The sequence below is a fragment of the Macaca nemestrina genome, chromosome 4 (assembly GCF_043159975.1).
Source record: "Macaca nemestrina isolate mMacNem1 chromosome 4, mMacNem.hap1, whole genome shotgun sequence".
NCBI classification, from domain to species: Eukaryota; Metazoa; Chordata; class Mammalia; order Primates; family Cercopithecidae; genus Macaca; species Macaca nemestrina.
The window spans coordinates 19,733,047-19,756,174 of record NC_092128.1 but is presented as its reverse complement, the minus strand read 5'-3'; the positions used below and the strand labels follow the sequence as shown (position 1 = coordinate 19,756,174).

General features: G+C 39.4%; 1 protein-coding gene across 10 annotated transcripts in view; it reads left to right on the top strand.

The window, feature by feature from the left end:
* Window positions 1-23,128, top strand: part of LOC105471299 (ubinuclein 2) — a 100,726-nt gene that overhangs the window by 13,264 nt on the left and 64,334 nt on the right. For 9 of the 10 annotated variants that reach the window (XR_981071.3, XR_981070.3, XR_981069.3 and 6 more), the window contains exons 3-6: window positions 9,724-9,825; window positions 15,739-15,876; window positions 16,848-16,951; window positions 18,839-19,328. Coding sequence is in view for 7 of the 10 variants with exons in the window: in XM_071094396.1 (XP_070950497.1) it covers window positions 9,724-9,825; window positions 15,739-15,876; window positions 16,848-16,951; window positions 18,839-19,328 (834 nt within the window). In the remaining 3 variants the exon portion in view is untranslated. The remainder of the gene's footprint in view (window positions 1-9,723; window positions 9,826-15,738; window positions 15,877-16,847; window positions 16,952-18,838; window positions 19,329-23,128) is intronic. The other variant, XM_011723703.2, reaches the window with a different exon arrangement.

The window sequence follows — 23,128 nt, the reverse complement described above, 5'->3', positions numbered from 1 at the left end:
GGGTCAGGGGGTCCAGTACTAAGAACATCTTGTTTGTTTGTTTTCCAGTTTAGTGTTACGGTGTAATGAGGCTGCATTGGCCTAAAACACCGATTGTCAGGTTAAGCAAGTACTAATGACTCAGTGAGGAATATTCTTCTGAGTCACAGCGGGCTAGTGCCTAGAAGAGTAGATAAGAAGGAGGTTCTTCACTTTAGGTGTAGCAAAATTCAAGGGTTTTTTGTTGTTGTTGTTGTTTGGAAAATAAGTTTTGATTTTTAAAGATCTACTTAATTTATAAACTATGTAATATCAACTGCAGAGGTTCAGAGAATTTATCAAGTAAGATTTTGATTCTGCTGCAGTAAGGATGCTGAAAAAGAGAGTAATTCAACAGAGGTCTTTCTAGTAGGGAAGACACTATAATTCTTTGCCAATGTAACTTGAATTTCTTTAGGTTAAATTTTAATGTTTGTGAATTAATTTATATGTACCTTTCTGGCAGCTGTCAAAAGTTTGGTTCCAGCTTATACAATTTACGCATTATTGAATTTTAGCACGATTAGGGAACTGGAGGGTGGAGAATAGAAATGGGGTGGTAAGGCAGGAGGCCGGTCAGGGTTAGAAGTTTTCCAGGAAGACCGCAAGTGAGGAAAAGCAGACTGTACCTAGAAAACTACTCTAATGGCCTCTGTGATGAAGGAGGGAACTGGATTGTCCCTTATAGTTGGCAGAAATCTGTTTATAAGTGGAGCAATGCTTGTGGAACCCTAGTTGTTGGAAAGTGAGTCAAGAAAGAGGTACTCAGGTATGGGTGTGTCAAATACAAGTTATCCAAAACTCTTTCCCCACAGTGGGACTGGGAAGTAGAGCCAAATGAGGAGGAGTTCCAAACTCTGGTAGTGAACATTTGGTGGGCCAAACCTAATAAAATAACATTTATTGAGTGGGTAAGTACATGTCCTTAATAAAACTCAGATACAAAAGGTCATGTGATAAAAAGAAAATCTCCTTCCTGCTCCTTACTCCCAGCTAACCAGGTCACTCCTTAGAGACACTGTAAGTTTCTTGCCCCAGAGAGCTATGTGTATGTGGGCAGTCACATATTTCAAAGATTTTTTTTTTTTTTTTGTTCACTGAAAGAGGATATATAAATACAGATAAATGAAAAGATCAAAATAAAAATCAGCAAATCACCTGTAAGTCCACCGCCAAGCAGAACCACTGTGAATAGTTTGATGGTTTAAAGTATATCCTTTCAGGAATTTTAAAAATGCATGTGCAATTACATATGTACTTTCTTGCACTATAAAAAAAATTTTTTTTAGAGCCAGCTGTGGTGGCTCACACCTGTGATCCCAGCTACTTGGGAGGCTGAGGCAGAGAAGATGTCTTGAGCCTAGGAGTTCAAGACCAGCCTGGGCAACATAGCAAAACCCCGTCTCTTAAAAAAAAAAAGTTAGATCACCTGAGCAATACATGAATATGTTCCTTTTATTAAAAACAAATTCAAATAATACATATTACATCAAAGTCTTCCTGTACCACTGTTTCCAGTTCTGTCCCTTCTCCATCGTAATGACCATGGTTATCTGTTTGTTGTGTATTCTTTGAGCATTTTATACATATCTATAGATATATATTGCTATGTTTTGTTTTTCATAGATGAGATCATCCTGTTCGTATGATAGTGGAAGAAACAATATCTTGTTATTTAGATGTTGTCTCCATAATTACCATTTAAGTTGAGACCTTTTCAGATGCTTAGTGAACACTAATAGCACCTTTTCGTGAATAGCCTGAGCTGTACATAACATTTAGGAAACTGTTCTTTTTACCCTGTATATTAATAAATACTATCACAATTTTAAAAAATGTATTTACTTATTTATTTTGGGGACAAGGTCTTCATCGCTCAGACTGGAGTACAGTGGTGTGGTTACAGCTCCCTGCAGCCTTGACCTTCTGGGCTCAAGTGATCCTCCCACCTCAGCCTTCCAAGTAGCTGGGACTACAGGCATGCACCACCATGCCCAGCTTTTTTTTTTTTTTTTTGGTAGAGACAGGGTTTCACCATGTTGCCCAGGCTGGTGTTGAACTCCTGGGCTCAAGCAGTCAACCTGCTTCAGCCTCCCAAAGTGCTGGGATTACAGGCATGAGCCACCTCACCCAGCCTACCACATTATTCTTCAATGGCTATTAACATTGAATAGATATGTGGTAGTTTGTATAATTTATACTTTTATAATTGATATGCTTGGTGAAGATCTTATACTTGTAAGATCATTTTGGGGGGAAGCATTTTGGTTAGATTAATACTATTATGATCAAATAAAGCTTTAAGTCTTTTTTTTTTTTTTTTTTTGAGACGGAGTCTCGCTCTGTCGCCCAGGCTGGACTGCAGTGGCCGGATCTCAGCTCACTGCAAGCTCCGCCTCCCGGGTTTACGCCATTCTCCTGCCTCAGCCTCCCGAGCAGCTGGGACTACAGGCGCCCGCCACCTCGCCCGGCTAGATTTTTGTATTTTTTAGTAGAGACGGGGTTTCACCGTGTTAGCCAGGATGGTCTCGATCTCCTGACCTCGTGATCCGCCCGTCTCGGCCTCCCAAAGTGCTGGGATTACAGGCTTGAGCCACCGCGCCCGGCCGCTTTAAGTCTTTTATTTGCTCCCCTTGGTAAGATATATACTTATTTAACAATACTAATCATTTTGCTGCTTAGATTAGATTATGGACTGAGAACTATTATGGTTTCTGGTGGCAACAAACTAGTCACTTTGTCTAGACATAGATGTTTCTAAATCTCTAATTACCCATAAATTGTTTACACGTCTGCATATATCTGATTGTGCCCATTACAACAGAACCTGTTTGTTTAGCTTTCCCAGGTAAATCTTATAGGCAGCTGTTTATGCCTAGACAAAAAATATGATAGGAGAGCAGAAAAAGATCATTGTCATTGTGATTTTAATTAGAAAGCATCTTGAGAAAAGATTGAAAATGTAGGCTGATACGTGAAAGCTGGGAGGATTAAGAGAATAGCAGGAGACTATCCCAGATGGGGAGAAAGCACAAGGAATGGTAAGAAGGTGTGTTTGGGGGAGAGTTGGTAGACAGTTCGAATGGATGAAGTGTTCATGTTGGAAAATTGTAAGTAAAAAGTTGGAAAGGTGGTTTGAGTCAACATGTAGAAGGCATTTAACTGGTGCCATGTTAAGGGTTTTCAATTCTTATAGGTGGAATGCTTCTGAAGCATTTTGAGCAGGGGAAATGATAGGGTGTTTTCAAAATATTAATTAGGTGGTAATTATGCAGGATAAATTTGAGGGAAGAGGCCAGGCGCGGTGGCTCACGTCTGTAATCCCAGCACTTTAGGAGGCCAGGGCGGACGGATCACCTGAGGTCAGGGGTTCGAGACCAGCCTGGCCAACATGGTGAAACCTTACCTCTACTAAAAATACAAAAATTAGCCGGGTGTGGTAATGTGCACCTGCAGTTCCAGCTACTCGGGAGGCTGAGGCAGGAGAATCACTTGAACCTGGGAGGCAGAGGTTGCAGTGAGCTGAGATCATGCCCTGCACTCCAGCCGGGGCGGCAACAGAGTAAGAGTCCATCTCAAAAACAATTTGAGGGCCGGGCGCGGTGGCTCAAGCCTGTAATCCCAGCACTTTGGGAGGCCAAGACGGGCGGATCATGAGGTCAGGAGATCGAGACCATCCTGGCTAACACGGGGAAACCCCGTCTCTACTAAAAAATACAAAAAACTAGCCGGGCGAGGTGGTGGGCGCCTGTAGTCCCAGCTACTTGGGAGGCTGAGGCAGGAGAATGGCATAAACCTGGGAGGCGGAGCTTGCAGTGAGCTGAGATCCAGCCACTGCACTCCAGCCTGGGCGACAGAGCGAGACTCCGTCTCAAAAAAAAACAAAAACAATTTGAGGGAAGAGAGGCTAATTAAGACATTCATTATGTTTAAGTGAAAAACAAAGGCCAGCATTCTAGAATTGACAGAATGGAAAGGAAACTGTAGATGTGGTTAATCATGGCAACAAAGATTTGTGGGGAGAGATACTTGGAAGCAGAAATTATGAGAGTTTTGAAATAGCATTATTGAGGTATAATTTAAATAAATTTAATTCATCCATTTTAAGTGTACAGTTTGATGGATTTTAACAGATGCATACAATCCTGTAACCATTACTACAATAATGATACAGAACAATTGCGTCACCCCAGAAAATTCCCTTTATAAACAGATCTGTCCCTCCAGACTTAGCCCCTGGCATCCTCTGATCTGGTTCCTGTGACTCTAGACTTTTTTGGTGTTTGTTTGTTTGCCTTTTCTAGGGTTTCCTGTAAATGGAATCTCATGTCTTCTGCATCTGGGCACTTTCACTTAGCATAGTACTTTTGAAGTTCCTCCATGTTTTGCCTGTGTCCCTTTTTATTGCCGAGCAGTAATCCACTGTATTCCTACTGTGGATTATGTACCACAGTTGTTTATCCATCCATCAGATGATGACCGTCAGGTTGTTTCCAGTTTTTGGCTGCCATGAATCAAGCTGCTGTAAACATGAGAGTACAAGTCTCTGTGTGTGAATACACATTTTCATTTCTCTTGGGCGCATGTAAGAGTGGGGTTGTTAGGTCCAATGGTAACTGTATGCTTAATAAGAAACTACCTGATTCGCTGAGAGAGGGCATTAAAAGAAAAAAAAGAAACTACCAAAGCATTTTCCAAAGTAGCCACATAATTTTGCATTCTTGCTAGTGATGTATGAGAGAACCAATTGCTCCATGTCCATGTTAGCATTTGATGTCATCACTCTTAATTTTAGCCAATGATGGTTTTAAGGCAGAAAAAATAGGATGAACAAAATAGGAATGTCAAGTGGGAGAAGCTAATTTGGAGACAGATGACAGTGGGAACACTAATTTCAGTTTTGCTTTATTAGAGTTTAAGGTGTTTTCAACTTAAAAAATGACCCTATAGGTTCTATAACTTCTCATATAGAATTTTTAAAAGAATGGCCTGTTGGAGTTAGGCAGTCATGAGTTTGAAGATTGGTTTGCCTACTTTCTGTGTGACCTTAGATAAGTTACTTGTCCTTTCCGAGCCTTCGTTTTTCTCATTTGTCAAATGTGAACTAATAGATAGTTGTACTTAGTGTAGGATCTGATGCAAGGTTAGCATTCAGTGAATGGTAGCTTGGTATTTAAATATATATTTTATGCCCCCAGTAACTTGTGAATTTCTTGCAAATCTGAGCATTTTTTTTCTTTCTAGCTGTTTTATTCCCCAATTGTGTTAGTTCCCCATACCACTAGTCAGAGTGATTTTATTAAACACTGATCTTGTCAGTTGCTTCCTTGTGCCGATGCCTTCGGTGGCTTCCGCAAGTGCTTAACTCCACTTGTCCTTGTCTGGGTATGATTATCTTAGGAAGAAGCCTTGATTAGGTCCTCTGTTGAAAAGATCTCCTTTCAACCTTTTTCCTTTCTACCATTTATAACTACTGTAGTTGTTTGTTTAATCTTTCTCTTCCCCTCTCTGTACTTAACTGCTTGTGTATAACTATAAAATCCATGAAGGCTGGCACATGGTATAAGTGCTCAGTAAGTTTGTTTAATAGATTATCTTGTTTTAAGTTACCAGAAGACAAGGACATTTCATACTTAAATTCTTTCTGGTATTTTAACATATTGCTTTCTATGGCGTAAGTTCTTAACAGATATTTTTGACTCTAAGTAATGGTTTGAAATAAGCTATATAGAATCACTGGGTGAAATAAGATGAAGAGTTTTTAAAATTATTTTAGCATATTTCTATTGTAACAGTAATACTTCATAGGAAATTTGGAAATCATAGAAAAAGCAGAAGAAGAAAATGTAAGAGTATTGCAAAGTCTCTTGGCAGATGCTTTCAGATTGCTTTCGAAAAGGGTTTTATTGGTACACTCTTTATCAGCAGTGTTTGAGCAGTTCTATTCTCCATCTTTTCAGAATTTAAAGATTTATAATTTGATAGAAGAAATCGATAACTTACTGTAATCTCATTTATTTATTGATCATTTTCCATTGAGTTGTAATGCTGCCTTTTTCATCTTTAATTGTTATATGCTAGGGTAGGTTTCTGAAAAATGCTGTTCATTAATCTTTTTATTCTTTTTTTTTTTTTTTTTTTTGAGATAGAGTCTCGTTCTGTCGCCCAGGCTGGAGTGCAGTGACGCGATCTCGGCTCACTGCAAGCTCTGCCTCCTGGGTTCAGGCCATTCTCCTGCCTCAGCCTCCCAAGTAACCGGGACTACAGACGCCCGCCACCACACCTGGCTAATTATTTGTATTTTTAGTAGAGACAGGGTTTCACTGTGTTAGCCAGGATGGTCTCGATCTCCTGACCTTGTGATCCACCTGCCTGGGCCTCCCAAAGTGCTGGGATTACAGGCGTGAGCCACCGCACCTGGCCATCTTTTTATTCTTATATTCCTGCCTCATCTATTTTAACTCCCATAACGTTAAAAATATTTCGTATGTGGCAGGACTAGGCCTCTTCATTAGTTTTGTCTGTGGATTTTCATATATTTCTTAGATCTCTTCCTCTCTGTCTCATTTTAGGGCGAAATCATCCCTCATGTCCTTAACTGCTTGTGTGTAACTTTTTCTCAATAGACTATCTCCTACCAACCTCTCTCTTTCCCTTTCCTGAATGCTGATTCTCACCATAATTCTATAACATAATGTAAAGGTCTCAGTCTGCAGACCTGCCCAAATGGGAAAAATAAGGACAATCTAATATGTATTTTGCATCTGAGCACACGGGTATGTTGTATGTATATATGTGTATATGTATGTATTACACCTGTGTGTGTATATACACACACACACACACATATATATATGTATGCATGTTGTTTAAGGTTGCCAGCTGGTATTTCTTGAGGATTGTCATTGTTCTGGGATTATACCCTCAGTGGCCTTATTTAGCAAGATGTTGCCACCCTATGTTGGTTCCTAGAATTGTACTTGAAACTTTTACCTAACTTGTAAAATCTAAAAATATGGGAGCCATTACTTATATTTCACACCACAATGTCTTTCTTGGTGATGATGGTGTAGTAATCGCGTTGTTTTGTCCGCCGAAAAGCGTACAGTGGAGTCACAGCTTATATGGGAGTTAGGTTTTTTTTAGCATCACTATGTAATAGTAGCTAGTCAGAATTGCCTTTGCAAGTTACTTGTAAAGTGATGACACCATGTTGGAGATGTCTTTCATAAGTCTGGCATAACTTTTTTCCCTCAAGCACTGGAACAGATCACTGTTTCTTTGCGTTGAAACAAGGCGAAGCAATTTGCTTTTATTTAAGGGCCATGTTACATACAACTTACTCATCTTTAAGCATTAGAATCACACTTTTCATTGAGAGGTGTGCGGTTTGAGAGCTGAAACCAAAGGAGGTAACTAGAGATTTACATCTTGCATCTCATGCTCTCTATGAGGCTCACTGTGGCTTAGTGGTGGCATGTTGTTTGGCAGAATCCTTTGCACTCATTGTTTTCTTGATTTTGTTTTTGCTTTTGTTTTTTGAGATAGGGTCTCGCTCTGTCACCCAGGATGGAGTGCAGTGGCATGAACTTGGCTCACTGTAGCCTCAACTTCTGGGTTCCTCCTGCCTCAGCCTCTCAAGTAGCAGGGACCACAGGCACATGCCACCATGCCTGGCTAATTAAAAAAAAATTTTTTTCTGTAGAGACAGGTCTCATTATGTTGCCTAGGCTAGTCTCAAACTCCTGGGCTCTTGGAATCCTCCTGCCTTGGCTTCCCAAAGTGCTGAAATCACAGGTGTGAGCCACTGCACCTGGCCTTCTCTTCTCTTTCCAAGCATCCTCTTCCCTGCTACCCTACCAAAAAAATCATGGGACAGGGAAGTCTTAGAAGATGCTTAGAAAATTTAAGATGGGTACCATAGCTTGTGACTGCAGTCCTGGCTACTTGGGAGTATGAGGCAGGAGGATCGCTTGAGCCCAGGGGATCAAGGTGAGCTATAACCATACCATGGCACTGTAGTCTGGGCTACAGAGCCAGACCCTGTGTCATTTTTTTTCTTTTGGAGACAGAGTCTCGCTTTGTTGTCCAGGGTGAAGTGCAGTGGTGCCATCTCAGTTCACTCCAACGTCCGCCTCCCCAGTTCAAGCGATTCTTGAGCCTCAGCCACCCAAGTAGCTGTGATTACAGGGGCATGCCACCACACCTGACTAATTTTTGTATATTTAGTATAGATGGGGTTCAGCCATTTTGGCCAGGCTGGTCTCAAAGTCCTGGCCTCAAGTGATCCCCCTGCCTTGACTTCCCAAAGTGCTGGGATTACGGGCATGAGGCACTGTGTCTGGCCCAGACCCTGTATCAAAAAAAAGAAAAAAGAATTATAGACTTAAAAAGTTGCAAATATACTACAGAGAAATCCCATGTGCCCCTTGAACCCAGCTTCTCCCAGTAGTAATATCTTACATATCTACAGTTATCCAAACTAGGAAATTGACATTGGCGTAATGCAGTTAACTAGATAATAGATCTTAACTCAGATTTCACATACTCATTTCAGTTTTTACATGCACTCATTTTTCATTTTCTTGTATGTCTGTGTGTATAATTCTAATTATTAAAACAAATACTTTTAGGCTGGACCTAGTGTCTCACACCTATAATCCCAGCACTTCAAAAAAAAATTAAAAATTAGCAGGGCTTTATGGCATGCACCTGTAGTCCCACTTACTCAGGAGGCTGAGGCAGGAGGTTCACTTGAACCGAGGAGGTTGAGGCTGCAGTGAGCCATGATCATGCCACTGCACTCCAGCCTGGGTGACAGAGTGAGACCCTATCTCAAAAAACAAACATGCAGTGAGCCATGATCATGCCACTGCACTGCAGCATGGGCAATAGATCAAGACCCTGTCTTTAAAAAAAATAATAATAATAATTTTAAGCATAATTTTAGGTTTACAGGAAAGTTGCAAAGACAATACAGAGAGTTCCCACACAGCATTCACCCACTTTCCCCTGTTGTTGACATCTTGCAGTGTTGACATCTTGCAGTGTTGTTGACATCTTGCAATTTATACATTTGTTACAGCTAAGGAGCCAACATTGGCACACTACCATTCAACTCCACATTTTATTTGGATTTTACTAGTTTTCCCCTAGTGTCTTTTTTCAGTTCCTGAATCAGCCAGGTTACCATATTACACTTAGTCATTATTTCCCCTTAGGTTCATCTATACTGTGGCAGTTTTTCACATTTTCCTTGTTTTTGATGATTTTGATAACTTTGAAGAACACTGGTAACTCATTTCATAGAATGTCCATGAATTTGGTTTTGTCTGATGGTTTTCTCAGGGTTAGGCTGGAGTTATAGGTTATTGAGAAGGTCACAGAGGTGATGAAGTGCAGTTTTTGTCACAGATCGTGGATGTGTGCGGTCAGTATGATGTGTCCCTGTTGATGCTGACTGTGACCACCTAGTGAGGGAGTGTTGGCCAGGGTTTCTACTGTGAAGTTCCTCTGTCCTGCCCCTTTTCATACTCGTTGCAACAAGTCACTAAGTGCAACTTGCACTCAAGGTGTGGGAGGTCTTAAACCTCCTGGAGAGGGGGATTGTCTACAAAGATTAATTGAATTCTTCTAACAGGTCTTTTTAAACTTGATGAAAACAGCATGAGTACCGAATCAGTCTAACATGTCTGTTCTTTGCAGGGTGGGAAACCCCGTAAACACCGGAAGGATCGGCTACAAGATTTAATTGATATAGGCTTTGGCTATGATGAGACAGATCCATTTATTGATAACTCAGAGGCTGTGAGTAATGTATCTTTAATATAGCAGCTGATTCATTGTTTGTATGGGATAGTAGAAGTCAAGGGTAAAGTAACTTAAATAGTGCAGTGAATGTTTTTATTTGTGCTTTTAAAAGCCATGTTCACTACTTAAAGATTTTTTTACCTTTTTTTTTTTTAAAGAATACTGCAGATTGAGAATTTTGTAATTTCGGGTTTGTCTATGGTGAGTTGTTATTACACTGTTAAAATAGACCAAGTTTTATGAAACTTTTTTCTGTAAAAGGCTACATAAGTATTTTAGACTTTGTGAACCCTATGGTTTCCATTACAATTACACAAGTTTACCATTGTAGCATGAGAGCAGCCATAGATAATACCTAAAGAATAGTGTGGCTGCATTACAGTGAAACTTGACTTATGGTCTGGGAAATTTAAATTTCATATCATTTTCATGTGTCATGAAATATTAATTTCTTTTGTTTTTTTTTTCCAATAATTTTTAAAATGTAAAATCCATTTCTAGCTTGCAAGCTGGTGGGCTAGATTTGGTCAGTGAATCTCATGGTTGCTGACTCTGTACAATGTCTTTATTTTCATATGCTCTGCTCCTTTCCAGTTACTGAAAGAACCTCTTGGGATTCTCTAATAGTTGCTCATTTTCAGATGTCTAATTGTAGCGTTGACTGCATCATCACCCCTTGCTCAAACTGAGAACAAAAATAAGTTTTTAAAAAGGAAAAAGGAAAATCAAATGCTGAAAAACATTATGTTAAGCTAATGATTCTCAATCAAGGATGAGAATATTAGTACACTTATCTTAACTCAGACTTAAGGAATTAGGATTTCTGGAGGTGAGGCCTACAGAGATTTTAGTGTTTTTTTTTTTTTTTTTTTTAAATATAAGATTAACATGCTTATGGTAAAACAACAATAAAGTACAAGGTGATTATGAAGTAGAAGGTAAAGTACACAAAGGTCCCACTCCTGAGAGGTAAATACTAAAAATCTTCTTGTGTAGTTGTCCAGAAATTTCAGAATTTCAGTGATACATATTAGTACATGGATATAATCCTAATGGCTGTTAGCGAATGTACCTAAAGAACATAGTGTATTTGTCTAGTCCTGTTTGATGTACATCTAAATTGTTTCTGGTTTTATGTACATACAAATAATTGAGCATCTGGATGCTTTTATCTACTTAAGGAAATGTGTATGAAGGGTATTTGGAGAGTGCATTTATATGGGTAGGGTAAATTTCTAACAGTGGAATTTATTGGTCAAAGGGCATATATTTGCATCTTGATTTTTACTGATATTCCCAAACTTGGGCAGGTGTGTTTCAAAATGACTTCCAACATAAGAGCCATGCAGTCTTAAATATTGGTGCTACTAGGTTGAAATTAATCTGGCAGACATCTCAAATACCTATTTAATTCTTTATTGCTGCCATGCCTTATTACCAGGATGGTATATTGAATGCCAGTCTTTATCACCAGTCTGTTTTGATTGAGCCCTACAGCTTTTCCCCTGGAATCCCCCTTTCTCTTATAAAAGGAAGAGGAATTTAGGAGAGCATTTAAGGACTGTAGCAGCCCCTTGATCACATAGCAAATGAAAGACAGCAAGTCATGTTTTGCAGTAGAGAACGTGTATGTTCTTCCATTCTTGTTTATATACTAGAGTAATCTAATCCCTGGGATTATGATATCCTCTGCGATGTGCAGTAATTAAGGATATACAGAAAGTGATGCTAGGTGACTATTACACTCCCCACAAATTATATAGTATGTCTTTTTTCCTGTTGCTACACTGCTTGCTTATAAAGTTGATGACAGAACTTATAAAGTTAGTAGAATGACAGTAAGGACTCCAACCTGAGGCACATTGGATACTCTGTCAAACTCCTAAGTTGCTTCTGGTGTCCTGACATGATCTTATTTACCATACTAGGCAGCCTGGTCTGTAGAAGTAATATATTGCCAGCGCCCTTTGGAGTAAAGTGGGCTTTGTATTACAAAAAAGATTGTCAACCAATAAATCAGGGCATGGAATGTTTTTCCAGAGTCTTGACCTTGATTTGTAACTCAGTGAAGAAGTCTAGATTATAATCTTAATTCAGTTTCTAATTTGCTGTGTAGCCAGGAGCAAGTCTTTCAGCACTGCCCAGTCTTCTCTGCTGTGACTTGCTTACCTCACAGAATTATTGAGCCTTAAATAAGGTAATGAATGTCAACTAGCTGAAGAACGTGAAGCAAGTGCAAAGCATCAGTAGAAGTGTTAATATTATGTGTACATTTTGAATTCTAAATAACCCAAGAAGGAACTTAGCCATATATAAATGGGCATCACATGTACTCACACTTAAATAGCTTTTTTTAATTAATAAACTTTATTTTCTTAGAGCAGTTTTAGAGTCACAGCAAAACTGAGCAGAAAGTACAGAGCTTCCATGAACACCTTGCCCCCATGCATACACTACCTTCCCCGCTCTCAGCATCCTGTACCACAGTAGTACATTTGTTATAGTTGATGAGCCCGAATTGTGACACATCATTGTCACCAAAGTCCATAGTTCACATTAGGGTTCATTCTTGGGGTTGTATATTTTGTGGGTTTGGACAAATGAATAATGACATGTATCTACGATGGTAGTATCACACAGAAGTATAGTATCACTTCCCTCAATATCTTCTGTGCTCTGCCTATTTATTCCTCCTTCCCTCCTAATCACTGGCAACTACTGGTCTTAACTGTCTTCATAGTTTTACCTTTTCCAGAATGTCTTATAGAGAAAATCATATAGTATGTAACTTTTATAAATAGCATTTTCAATATCTCCTTTTGTAGCATTTAGGATATTTTCATGCTGACTTTTGTAACCCATAATTGGATTATACATCAACTTAAAGGACATGACTGGTATTTTTAAAGAAAATGAACTCAAATAGAATCGGAATTAGTACGTCATTGGTAGACTATACGGTTTTTATTGTGTGTGTATGTGTGTGCTAGATTTTGATGGGTAATGTATTTTCCACTTGGATTGTGGTGAAGAAAAGTTGAAAGCTACTGTTAATTAATAAGTTAGGATAAATTTTGTAGATACAAATTGTTTAGTCATACAACTAGTTTCTGAACAAGATAGGTTCCTGTTTTATAAGAAGAAATTGAACTGAAATGCAGGTTGCTTGACTTACAAAATAACTTAGTATCTTTGCCCTTGACATATTGTTTTTTTTTCATGAGATAATTCAGACATAAAACAACTATGGTCGAACCAAATGATTCTTGTTCTTTTTATTTATCGTATTGCCAATAAGCTTTCCACGTTGGCATATTTTTGATATATTCTGAATCATGCACTAATTACTAAAAATAAATACCTGAAAATAAATGCTTTTGAAGATTATTTTTAGTCTCATATTTATGCTACCAAATTGTAAAAGAGCTGAAAGAAAATGTTTTATTTATTATTAATGATACCAGGCATGAATCACACTTTATTTATTTAGATAATCTCTTTTAAATTTCACTAGAACTTTGTGAAGTAATATTGTCCCTGTTTTATAACCGTCCAAAATTGATGTTAAGTGATTTTCCCTGGGTCATAGTAGCTAGTCATAGGCAAGGAATCGAAATCCAGGACTTTGAATTCTTAAGTTCAGTGTATTACCTCTTAATACATTCTACTGAAATGGCTAAACTAAGTATTCATAAAGAGTGTATTCCCCTGAAGAGTGTTCGGATAGGAAAAGCTCAGCAGAATACTGCATAAGAAAACAGACTTTGAGCACATCAGAATTGCCCTGGATACCTGGGGATGAACATGTTTCACTCCCACGTGAAGCTGCTTGATATAGTAGATGGGTTGGAGGCAGCCACTGACTTTGCCATAAACGTGTATAGAATTGCTTTGGTAAGGTACTTACCCGGCTTTCACTTTTAAAGTGGGAGTAATATTTGCCTTTTTTACCTCACAAGGGTATCATGAGGACCAAATGAAATAATTTATATGAAGAAGTATTGAAAATTATAAAACATGGTACAGAACAATGTAGGCAAAGAGTACAGGTGTTTTTATCTTGTCACAGTTAGTTTTCAGAATTATTACAGTCTTTTCACTTTTAATCCTTCACTCCTCACATCACTTCTTTATTTGCAGATGGTCCTGCCCCTTTTCTTCAAGATCTTTATAGTAGTGTAGCTCTTTGTAGTAGATTTTTCTAGTAGTGTATCAAGTAGAGCAATAAGAAGGTAGTTCATTTTTTTCTTTTACCTTTCTTCAATCATTTTATTTCTTTTTAATTCAGTGTAATTGAACTGGACCCTCTTCCTTTTTCCATTCTCCATATAATTGAAAAGGATACAGGTTAAAGTTACAGCTTTTGTAGTTAGCCTTAATATTCTTACAGTAACTAATAGAGTATGTATATTCCTTGCCCATGGCAAAGAAGTTTCCCTAAAAATCTGACTTTCTTAAAGACTAGTTAGATAATGTGAAGAACCTCGGAAGTAGAGGTCTGGAGATCCCAGGTAACAGATATCTTTCTGCAATCAGATAAGTTCCTTTTTTATTTCCTACTTTGAACACCTTCATTAGTTAAGTTGTTCTTCACTTAATGTTTGCTTTTTACCCATCTTTATCAGGTGAGGTAATGGTAAACCTTAAGATCCAGCCTTTGGGGACATAAGTGTGATTTAAACAAATTGAGTTCCTTTCTCCAAGCAAAGTGCCTCCTCATTCTAGGTCCTCAAGTATGTGCTTTCTGAACAGGGCAGTTGTTTTTCTGTGCTATTCTTCTTTTAAAATATGTGCTATTCTTTTTCTAAAATGTATTTGCTGTTTTTCTTTCTTTCTCTTTTTATTTCTGAGACACAGTCTCACTGTGTCACCCAGTCTGGAGTGCAGTGGTATGATCTCGGCTCACTGCAACCTCCACCTCCCGGGTTCAAGCGATTCTCCTGCCTCAGCCTCCCAAGTAGCTGGGACTACAGGCACCCCCACCCCACCGGCTAATTTTCTTTTTGTATTTTTAGTAGAGATGGGATTTCACTATGTTGGCCAGGCTGGTCTTGAACTCCTGACCTCATGATCCTCCCGCCTTGGCCTCCCAAAGTGCTGGGATTACAGGCGTGAGCCAACATGCCTGGCCTAAATTAAATGTTTTTAAAATTTTCTCCACTTAAAAGCATATGGCTAAGACAGGAAGAAAAAAGTTTCTGTTAAATAAAATGTTGTGTTGTTTTTTGTTTTTTTAGACTGAGTTTTGCTCTTGTTGTGCAATGGTGCAATCTTGGCACACTGCAACCTCCACCTCCCAGGTTCAAGGGATTCTCCTGTCTCAGCCTTCTAAGTCGCTGGGATTACAGGCGTAAGCCCGGCTACTTTTTGGTATTTTTAGTAGAGACGGGGTTTCACCATGTTGGCCAGGCTGGTCTTGAACTCCTGACCCCAGGTGATCCGCCTCCCTCCACCTCCCAAAGTGCTGGGATTATAGGCTCCAGCTACCATGCCCAGCCAGTTTTGTTATTCTTTATAAAATCTCCTTATGGTAGGAAATGAAATTTACTCCTTATCTGGACACTTAGTCATCTTTTTAAACTTGATTTCTCATCAGAACCATTTGTCATTAAGAATAGTAGCAGTGGGAAAAAAAAAAAAAAGGAATAGTATCAGTGATCCTTAAATTTTTCTCAGCAGGTGATATATTTAGAATTTATTATTTCAGAAGTTTTTTTCTTATACCAAATTATCAGAGCTAATTTTTATTCCAGATAGTAACTTTTTCTAAATTTATTTTACAAACATCCTCATTGCAGTCTGTGTTGCAGTTAGGATTTAAGGGAGATGCTGCCATGGTGGATGAATTTCTTTGACATTTATAGAGTTAAAGACAATAGGATATAGCTGAAACTTTTTTTTTTAATCTAGTATGACGAATTAGTTCCCGCTTCTCTAACAACAAAATATGGAGGCTTTTATATCAACACTGGCACTCTACAGTTTCGCCAAGCTTCAGATACTGAAGAAGATGATATTACAGACAACCAAAAGCACAAGCCACCCAAAGTGAGTTTATCAAACATTGCAACAGTAATGAGAATGTTCAGTTATTAGGATTTTTTTTTAATGTTACTTGTGTCACAAGTGTGAATGTAAGGAAAAGTAAAATACAAACCATTGTGTCATGGATATATAGTTACATGCTTTAAAATTAAATTATGTAGATACGGGAAAATTGGTATTTACATCATAGAATTATATTTTCTTTGAAAAACTTCTCTTTACAAATGTGGGCTAATAATTTACTGTTACTGGGAGAAGGTTATATTTCTCGGATAGGTTAAGACTTCCTATAGAAATGACTAATAGCTGTTACCTTTCCTGAGATGTCATTTGTAGCAAACTCTATAGAATTTGTATACATTGTCTTTGGGAAAGATAGAGTGTCCTTAGATAAATGTTTCTTTTTTTTTTTTTTTTTTTTGAGGCGGAGTCTCACTCTGTCGCCCAGGCTGGAGTGCAGTGGCGCGATCTCGGCTCACTGCAAGCTCCGCCTCCCGGGTTCCCGCCATTCTCCTGCCTCAGCCTCCCGAGTAGCTGGGACTACAGGCGCCGCCACCACGCCCGGCTAATTTTTTTGTATTTTTAGTGGAGACGGGGTTTCATTGTGTTAGCCAGGATGGTCTCGATCTCCTGACCTCGTGATCCGCCCGTCTCGGCCTCCCAAAGTGCTGGGATTACAGGCTTGAGCCACCGCGCCCGGCCGATAAATGTTTCTTGAAGTGTGGTCCAAAGACTTACTTATACCGGAATCACCAGAATGCTTGTTTAAAATGCAAATTATGAGGTCCTAACCCAGATAACTGAATCGAAACCGGAGGTGAGAGTGCTCTTGAACCCCAAGGATCTGCATTTATAACAAGTGATTGTAATGCACACTGACATTTGAGAAAAACCACTGCTAATGCTGGATTGCTAACATCAAAGAGTAAAGCATTGATACTTTCATAAATGATCATTCTTTTACCATTTTGCAGGTCCCCAAAATAAAAGAAGATGATATTGAGATGAAGAAGCGGAAGCGGAAAGAGGAAGGGGAAAAGGAGAAGAAGCCAAGGAAAAAAGTACCCAAACAACTGGGGTACGTTCAGTTAAACCTAAGAAGGGAACTGGTGTCACAGTATAACTGTCTCTCCCTTTAGAAAGATATCTTGCCATTAACTAATTCAACTTAGCTGAGTCTAATTTAGTACGTTATTGACAAATATTAGTGACTTATATTTAATACTACTGTAGTATTTGTTCATAAGTAGAAGGCCTTGTAATCTTAGAGACTGAGTGTTTTAGATGAAATTTATAGATTGGTTCATTAAGTATTTTGCTCATTATAACTTTTACCAACAAGAACCAGTTTGAAAAGATGTTATAAACATTGAAAAAACTGTTCTAATCTTTTGGTACTAAAACTAAGATGCCTGGGGAATGAGGATTAGCAGTAGCCTATATGGGAACAATTTATGGTTGTTCTAATATTTAAAATTTTTATTTGATTGATTGATTGATTGATTGGAGACAGATTCTCATTCTATCACCCAGGCTGGAATACAGTGGCCCAATCTAGGCTCACCGCAACTTCCGTCTGCTGGGTTCAAGCGATTCTTGTGCCTCAGTCTCCCAAGTAGCTGGGATTACAGGTGTATGCCATCACACCCAGCTAATTTTTCTATTTTTAGTAGAGAATATTTTAGTAGTGAAACATGAGGGTTTCACTATGTTGGCCAGGCTGGTCTCAAACTCCTGACTTCAGGTATTCCGCCTCCCTCAGCCTCCCAAAGTGCTGGGATTACAGACGTGAGCCACCCACTGCACGCAGCCAAAATTTTCATTGATTGTATATAGCTGTTCTTTTTTTTTTTCCCTCCTTGAGACAGGGTCTTCTGGCACAATCATGGCTCACTGCAGCCTCAACCTCCTGGGATCAAGGGATCCTCCTGCCTCAACTACCTGAGTAGCTGGGACTATAGGCATGTACCACTATGCCTGGCTAATTTTTATATTTTTGTACAGATGGTGTTTCGCTGTGTTACCTAGGCTGGTCTTGAACTCCTGGGCTCAAGTGATTCACTAGCCTCAGCCTCCCGAAGTGCTGGGATTACAGGCATGAGCCACTGCACACAGCCAGTATATAGCTAGTATTAATGATATTGCTGCTAAAAACGAAATAGAATTTCTCAGAAGCCTTACATCAGAAGAACAAAATATTTGTATAATGTAGTCAAAAATTACCAATTGCCTTGACTTCTCTGTGGCTTTTTTCACAGAGCTAAGGGAAAGACACTTGCGAGAGGCCGAATTTTCTTACTCTACTTAGCAGTGGAGGCGCATCTGAATTTTGGGTTATCAATATCCATAAGGTTGATGTAGGGGGTATTTCTCTCCCTCTAAAACTTGGGATTACAGTCATTAAAAAATTAGGAGAAAAAATGTATGTATTACTAATGGTTGTCTTAAATGTTCATTATTTACAAGTAGACTTCTTTGGGAACGTAGGCTACAAGTAATCCCTTTTATTGAATGTGTTGTTTTTCAACTTTATAACTTATTCATGTATTCAGCTAATATTTATTAAGTACCCTGCTGTATACGAGGCACTGATGTAGGGTTTGGGTTGTATAACAGTGACTGAAACATGGGGCTGCCTTCAAGATGCTAATAACCTTTTAGGTTCTGTAGTGCACATAGAAGCATTTAAGCTATAGGATTTAGAAAAGATTTCTAGGAGGAAGTAATAGCTAAACTGAGCTGTTTCCACATTTTCTTCACTATAATGGCCATTTACCTATTTGCCTTTCATGGGTGACATTCCAGATTATTCTGAAGAAGATGCTATTGTAATGGTATAAGTTAATAAGAAATTAAGAAAACTGCTCTGTCACCTGTCAAATGATTATTTTAATTCTGTGCCTGCTTATTTATTTGACACTTTAAAATCACACATAGCCTAACTGATCATTTTTTTTCTTCACAGAGTTGTGGCTCTAAATTCACACAAGTCTGAAAAAAAGAAGAAACGTTTTAAAGATTCTCTTTCTCTGGCTGCCATGATCAGAAAATTCCAGAAAGAGAAGGATGCATTAAAGAAGGAGTCTAACCCCAAAGTCCCAGTGACCTTGTCAACCCCCTCTCTAAATAAACCCCCATGTGCTGCTGCAGCACTGGGGAATGATGTCCCGGACTTAAATCTGAGCAGCACTGATCCAGACCTTCCCATTTTTGTTAGCACAAATGAACATGAGCTGTTTCAGGAAGCTGAAAATGCCCTAGAGATGCTAGATGATTTCGACTTCGACAGATTACTGGATGCTGCTTCTGACGGTAGCCCCCTATCTGAATCGGGGGGTGAAAATGGAACCACCACCCAGCCAACCTACACTTCTCAGGTTATGCCCAAAGTGGTACCTACACTCCCAGAGGGTCTACCTGTACTTCTTGAAAAACGTATTGAAGACCTTCGTGTAGTAAGTGTAATAATTCTCTTGCTTTTTATTTGCTGCACAAACATGAGAATTGATGCTTTTGTTTGTTTTTATTTTCCACATAACACTGATATAATTGCTTTTGTTTTTTAAAAGATAATAACCTACAATCCCAACATTTTTATAACTTTTTATTTTCCATGTTTCCTTTTAGACCTTTCTTTTTTTTGAGACGAAGCCTCGGTCCATCGCCCAGGCTGGAGTGCAGTGGCGTGCTCTGCTCACTGCAAATTCCACCTCCTGGGTTCAAGTGATTCTCCTGCCTCAGCCTCCTGAGTATCTGGTATTACAGGCGCCCACCACCTCCCCCAGCTAATTTTTGTATGTTTAGTAGAGATGGGGTTTCACCATGTTGGCCAGGCTGGTCTTGAATTCCTGACCTCAGGTGAACTGCCTGCTTCGACCTCCCAAAGTGCTGGGATTACAGGCATGACCCACCGCACCCGGCCTAGACCTTTTCTTTTAAATAGAAATAACTGGCTGGGCGTGATGGCACATGCATGTAATCCTAGCACTTTGGAAGGCCAAGGCGGGTGAACCACTTGAGGTCAGGAGTTTGAGACTAGCCTGGTCAATATGGTGAAACCCTGTCTCTACTAAAAATACAAAAAAAAAATTAGGTGGGCGTGGTGATGCGTGCCTGTAATGCCAGCTACTTGGGAGGCTGAGGCAGAGAATTGCTTGAACCTGGGAGGTCGAGGTTTCAGTGAGCCGAGATTGTGCCACTACACTCCAGCCTGGGTGACAGAGCAAGACTCCGTCTCAAAAAAAGAAAGAAAACCCAAATAAATAAATAGAAATATCTTAGTGATAACATCAATAGAGTTGATTCTTTTATTATTAAATAGGATTCACCTGACTCTAGAGTAGATGGCATAGGTATTTTGTTATCCCATGTGGCCCCATCTCTATAATCTTAGTTTCTTTTAGGTTTTAAAAAGTGCTAATGATGCAATTCAGGTTTTTCAAGGTGTAATTATTAATAATGGCTTATCATTTATTTAGCAAGAACCAGTCCTGTGTGTTAGTTCCTTATTTATAAGATAGGGACTGCAACACCATCTTTTTTGGCTGTTACGAAGGTTAAACATGGTGATGAGCATGAAGTCAGACACATGGTAGGCAGTAACGTGTATAGAAAGTGAGACATCTCCTTTCTGTCTCCTTTCTGTTACCTTGGAAATCACAGCAAGAATTAATAAACCTATGGATAATCAAAATACACAAGATAGCCAAAGTATTTGCCTCATTTTGTGAATTTAGGAAAATAAATTATATGTATTGTATGTATATATATATCAAATATGAAAGAGAAGGGTATGTATGCTGAATTTCAACACTCAAACTGCATACCAAGGATACAAAGTTAAGTGAATTATAGCCCTACCCTCAAGGAGCTTATTCTTTAGTAAATAGATATGGAAACAGTATCTTGTTTTTTGAACTGTGGATTGAGACTTATCAATGGGTTGGAAATCACAATAGAAGGTAAAGGCCAGCATATTTAAAAAATGAAATAAAAATGGCCAGGTGCGGTGGCTCACACCTGTAATCCCAGCGCTTTGGGAGGCTGAGGTGGGCAGATCACCTGAGGTCGGGAGTTTGAGACCAGCCTAGGCAACATGGTGAAACCCCATCTCTACTAAAAATACAAAAATTAGCCCCGCATGGTGGCAGGCGCCTGTAATCCCAACTAGTTGGGAGGCTGAGGCAGGAGAATCGCTTGAACCCGGGATGCAGAGGTTGTGGTGAGCTGAGCCTGCCACTGCACTCCAGCCTGGGCAACAGAGCAAGACTCCATCTCAAAAAAAAAAAAAAAGGCCGGGCGCGGTGGCTCAAGCCTGTAATCCCAGCACTTTGGGAGGCCGAGACGGGCGGATCACGAGGTCAGGAGATCGAGACCATCCTGGCTAACACAATGAAACCCCGTCTCCACTAAAAATACAAAAAAAATTAGCCGGGCGTGGTGGCGGCGCCTGTAGTCCCAGCTACTCGGGAGGCTGAGGCAGGAGAATGGCGGGAACCCGGGAGGCGGAGCTTGCAGTGAGCCGAGATCGCGCCACTGCACTCCAGCCTGGGCGACAGAGCGAGACTCCACCTCAAAAAAAAAAAAAAAAAAAAAAAAGGATAGGAATACGTGCTAATACATCAAAAGTAGGTTCCAAAAGTATTGTTGTATGACATTTTTGTTTATATACGTGTGTAACTACTGGATGACTAAATCTAATTTTCTATAGCTAGGTCATATAAAAAGTCTTGCGGTTATAAAGTTTAAAATTCTATCAGAAATTCTTCTAGATGTTTTTACTCAAAGGAAATCTATTTTTTATTCACATTAGGCTTTGGTAAGTACTATAGATACATCATGGAGACATTATAACTTAATTTGCAGTTTGATACCTTTTATGACCTGTGATGGTGATTGAATTTAAAAATAGGCGGTACTAATTTATTATTCACATTACTTTTTAAAAAATATTGTTTTTATACAAAAAACTAGCCGGGCGAGGTGGCGGGCGCCTGTAGTCCCAGCTACTCGGGAGGCTGAGGCAGGAGAATGGCGTGAACCCAGGAGGCGGAGCTTGCAGTGAGCTGAGATCTGGCCACTGCACTCCAGCCTGGGCGACAGAGCGAGACTCCGTCTCAAAAAAACAAACAAACAAACAAAAATAAATAAAAAATAAAAAATATTGTTTTTGCCTTCACCAAATCATCAGTTAAATGACCTTTTAAAAAATCCTTTATTTCAACAGTTGTACTATTGATTCCATATTACTTTTTCACTACGTTTGACTTTTTAACTTCCTCTTAGAGATTACCAACTCTACTGATTTTTTTGTTGTTGTTGACTATATCTAAGATTATTTTTTTTCCCAAAACATAGCACACTGCCTCCAGCCACACATTTCAGCTGGATGATTGACTGTATCCTGGTCAGCAGTCCTCATGGAATGTAGCTAACTCTATTAATAATTATGTCAGTGACTCCTTAAGGACAGAGTCATAGATCTATCTTCTTGGATTCAAGTTAGATATGGCACCAGATTCTTTTGTCTGCTCGTAGAAGTCTGCAGCTTCAGTGTGGGTCGATCACACGATTTGGACCTTTTCTTTTTTTTTAATCCTACACTATTTTTGTTTGTTTGTTTTGAGACGGAGTGCAGTGGTGCGATCTCAGTTCTCTGCACCCTCCACCTCCCTGCAACCTCCGCCTCCCGGGTTCAGGTGATTCCTGCCTCAGCCTCCCAAGTAGCTGGGACTACAGGCGCGTGCCACCACACCTGACTAATTTTTTGTATTTTTAGTAGAGATGGGGTTTCATTGTGTTAGCCAGGATGGTCTTGATCTCCTGCTTCAGCCTCCCAAAGTGCTGGGATTACAGATGTGGGCCACTGCACCCGGCCGATATTTAAAAAATCTGTAAAAGTTGTGATCCTAAGAATATGAAAAACAAACAGATCAATTCCCATCAAGGTTAAGAGCCTCTGGAGGGACCATGGGCCTGCTGACACCTTGATTTCAGCCCAGTGATACTGACTTTGTACTTTGGACTGAGGAAGGATAGATTTCTCTTGTTTTAAGCCAAAAAGTTTGTAGTTTGTTACAGTAGCAGAAGGAAACTTACACAGTACCCAGCTGAACTTGAATCTCTCAAATGGCTTTGCCTCTCTGTTCATCACAACTCATTTGGTGTTCTGATAGGAACTTCTTTTTTTTTTTTCATTAGATATTAATCTCAAAGTAATTGTTTATTGCAGCAGGGCACAGTGGTACATACCTAT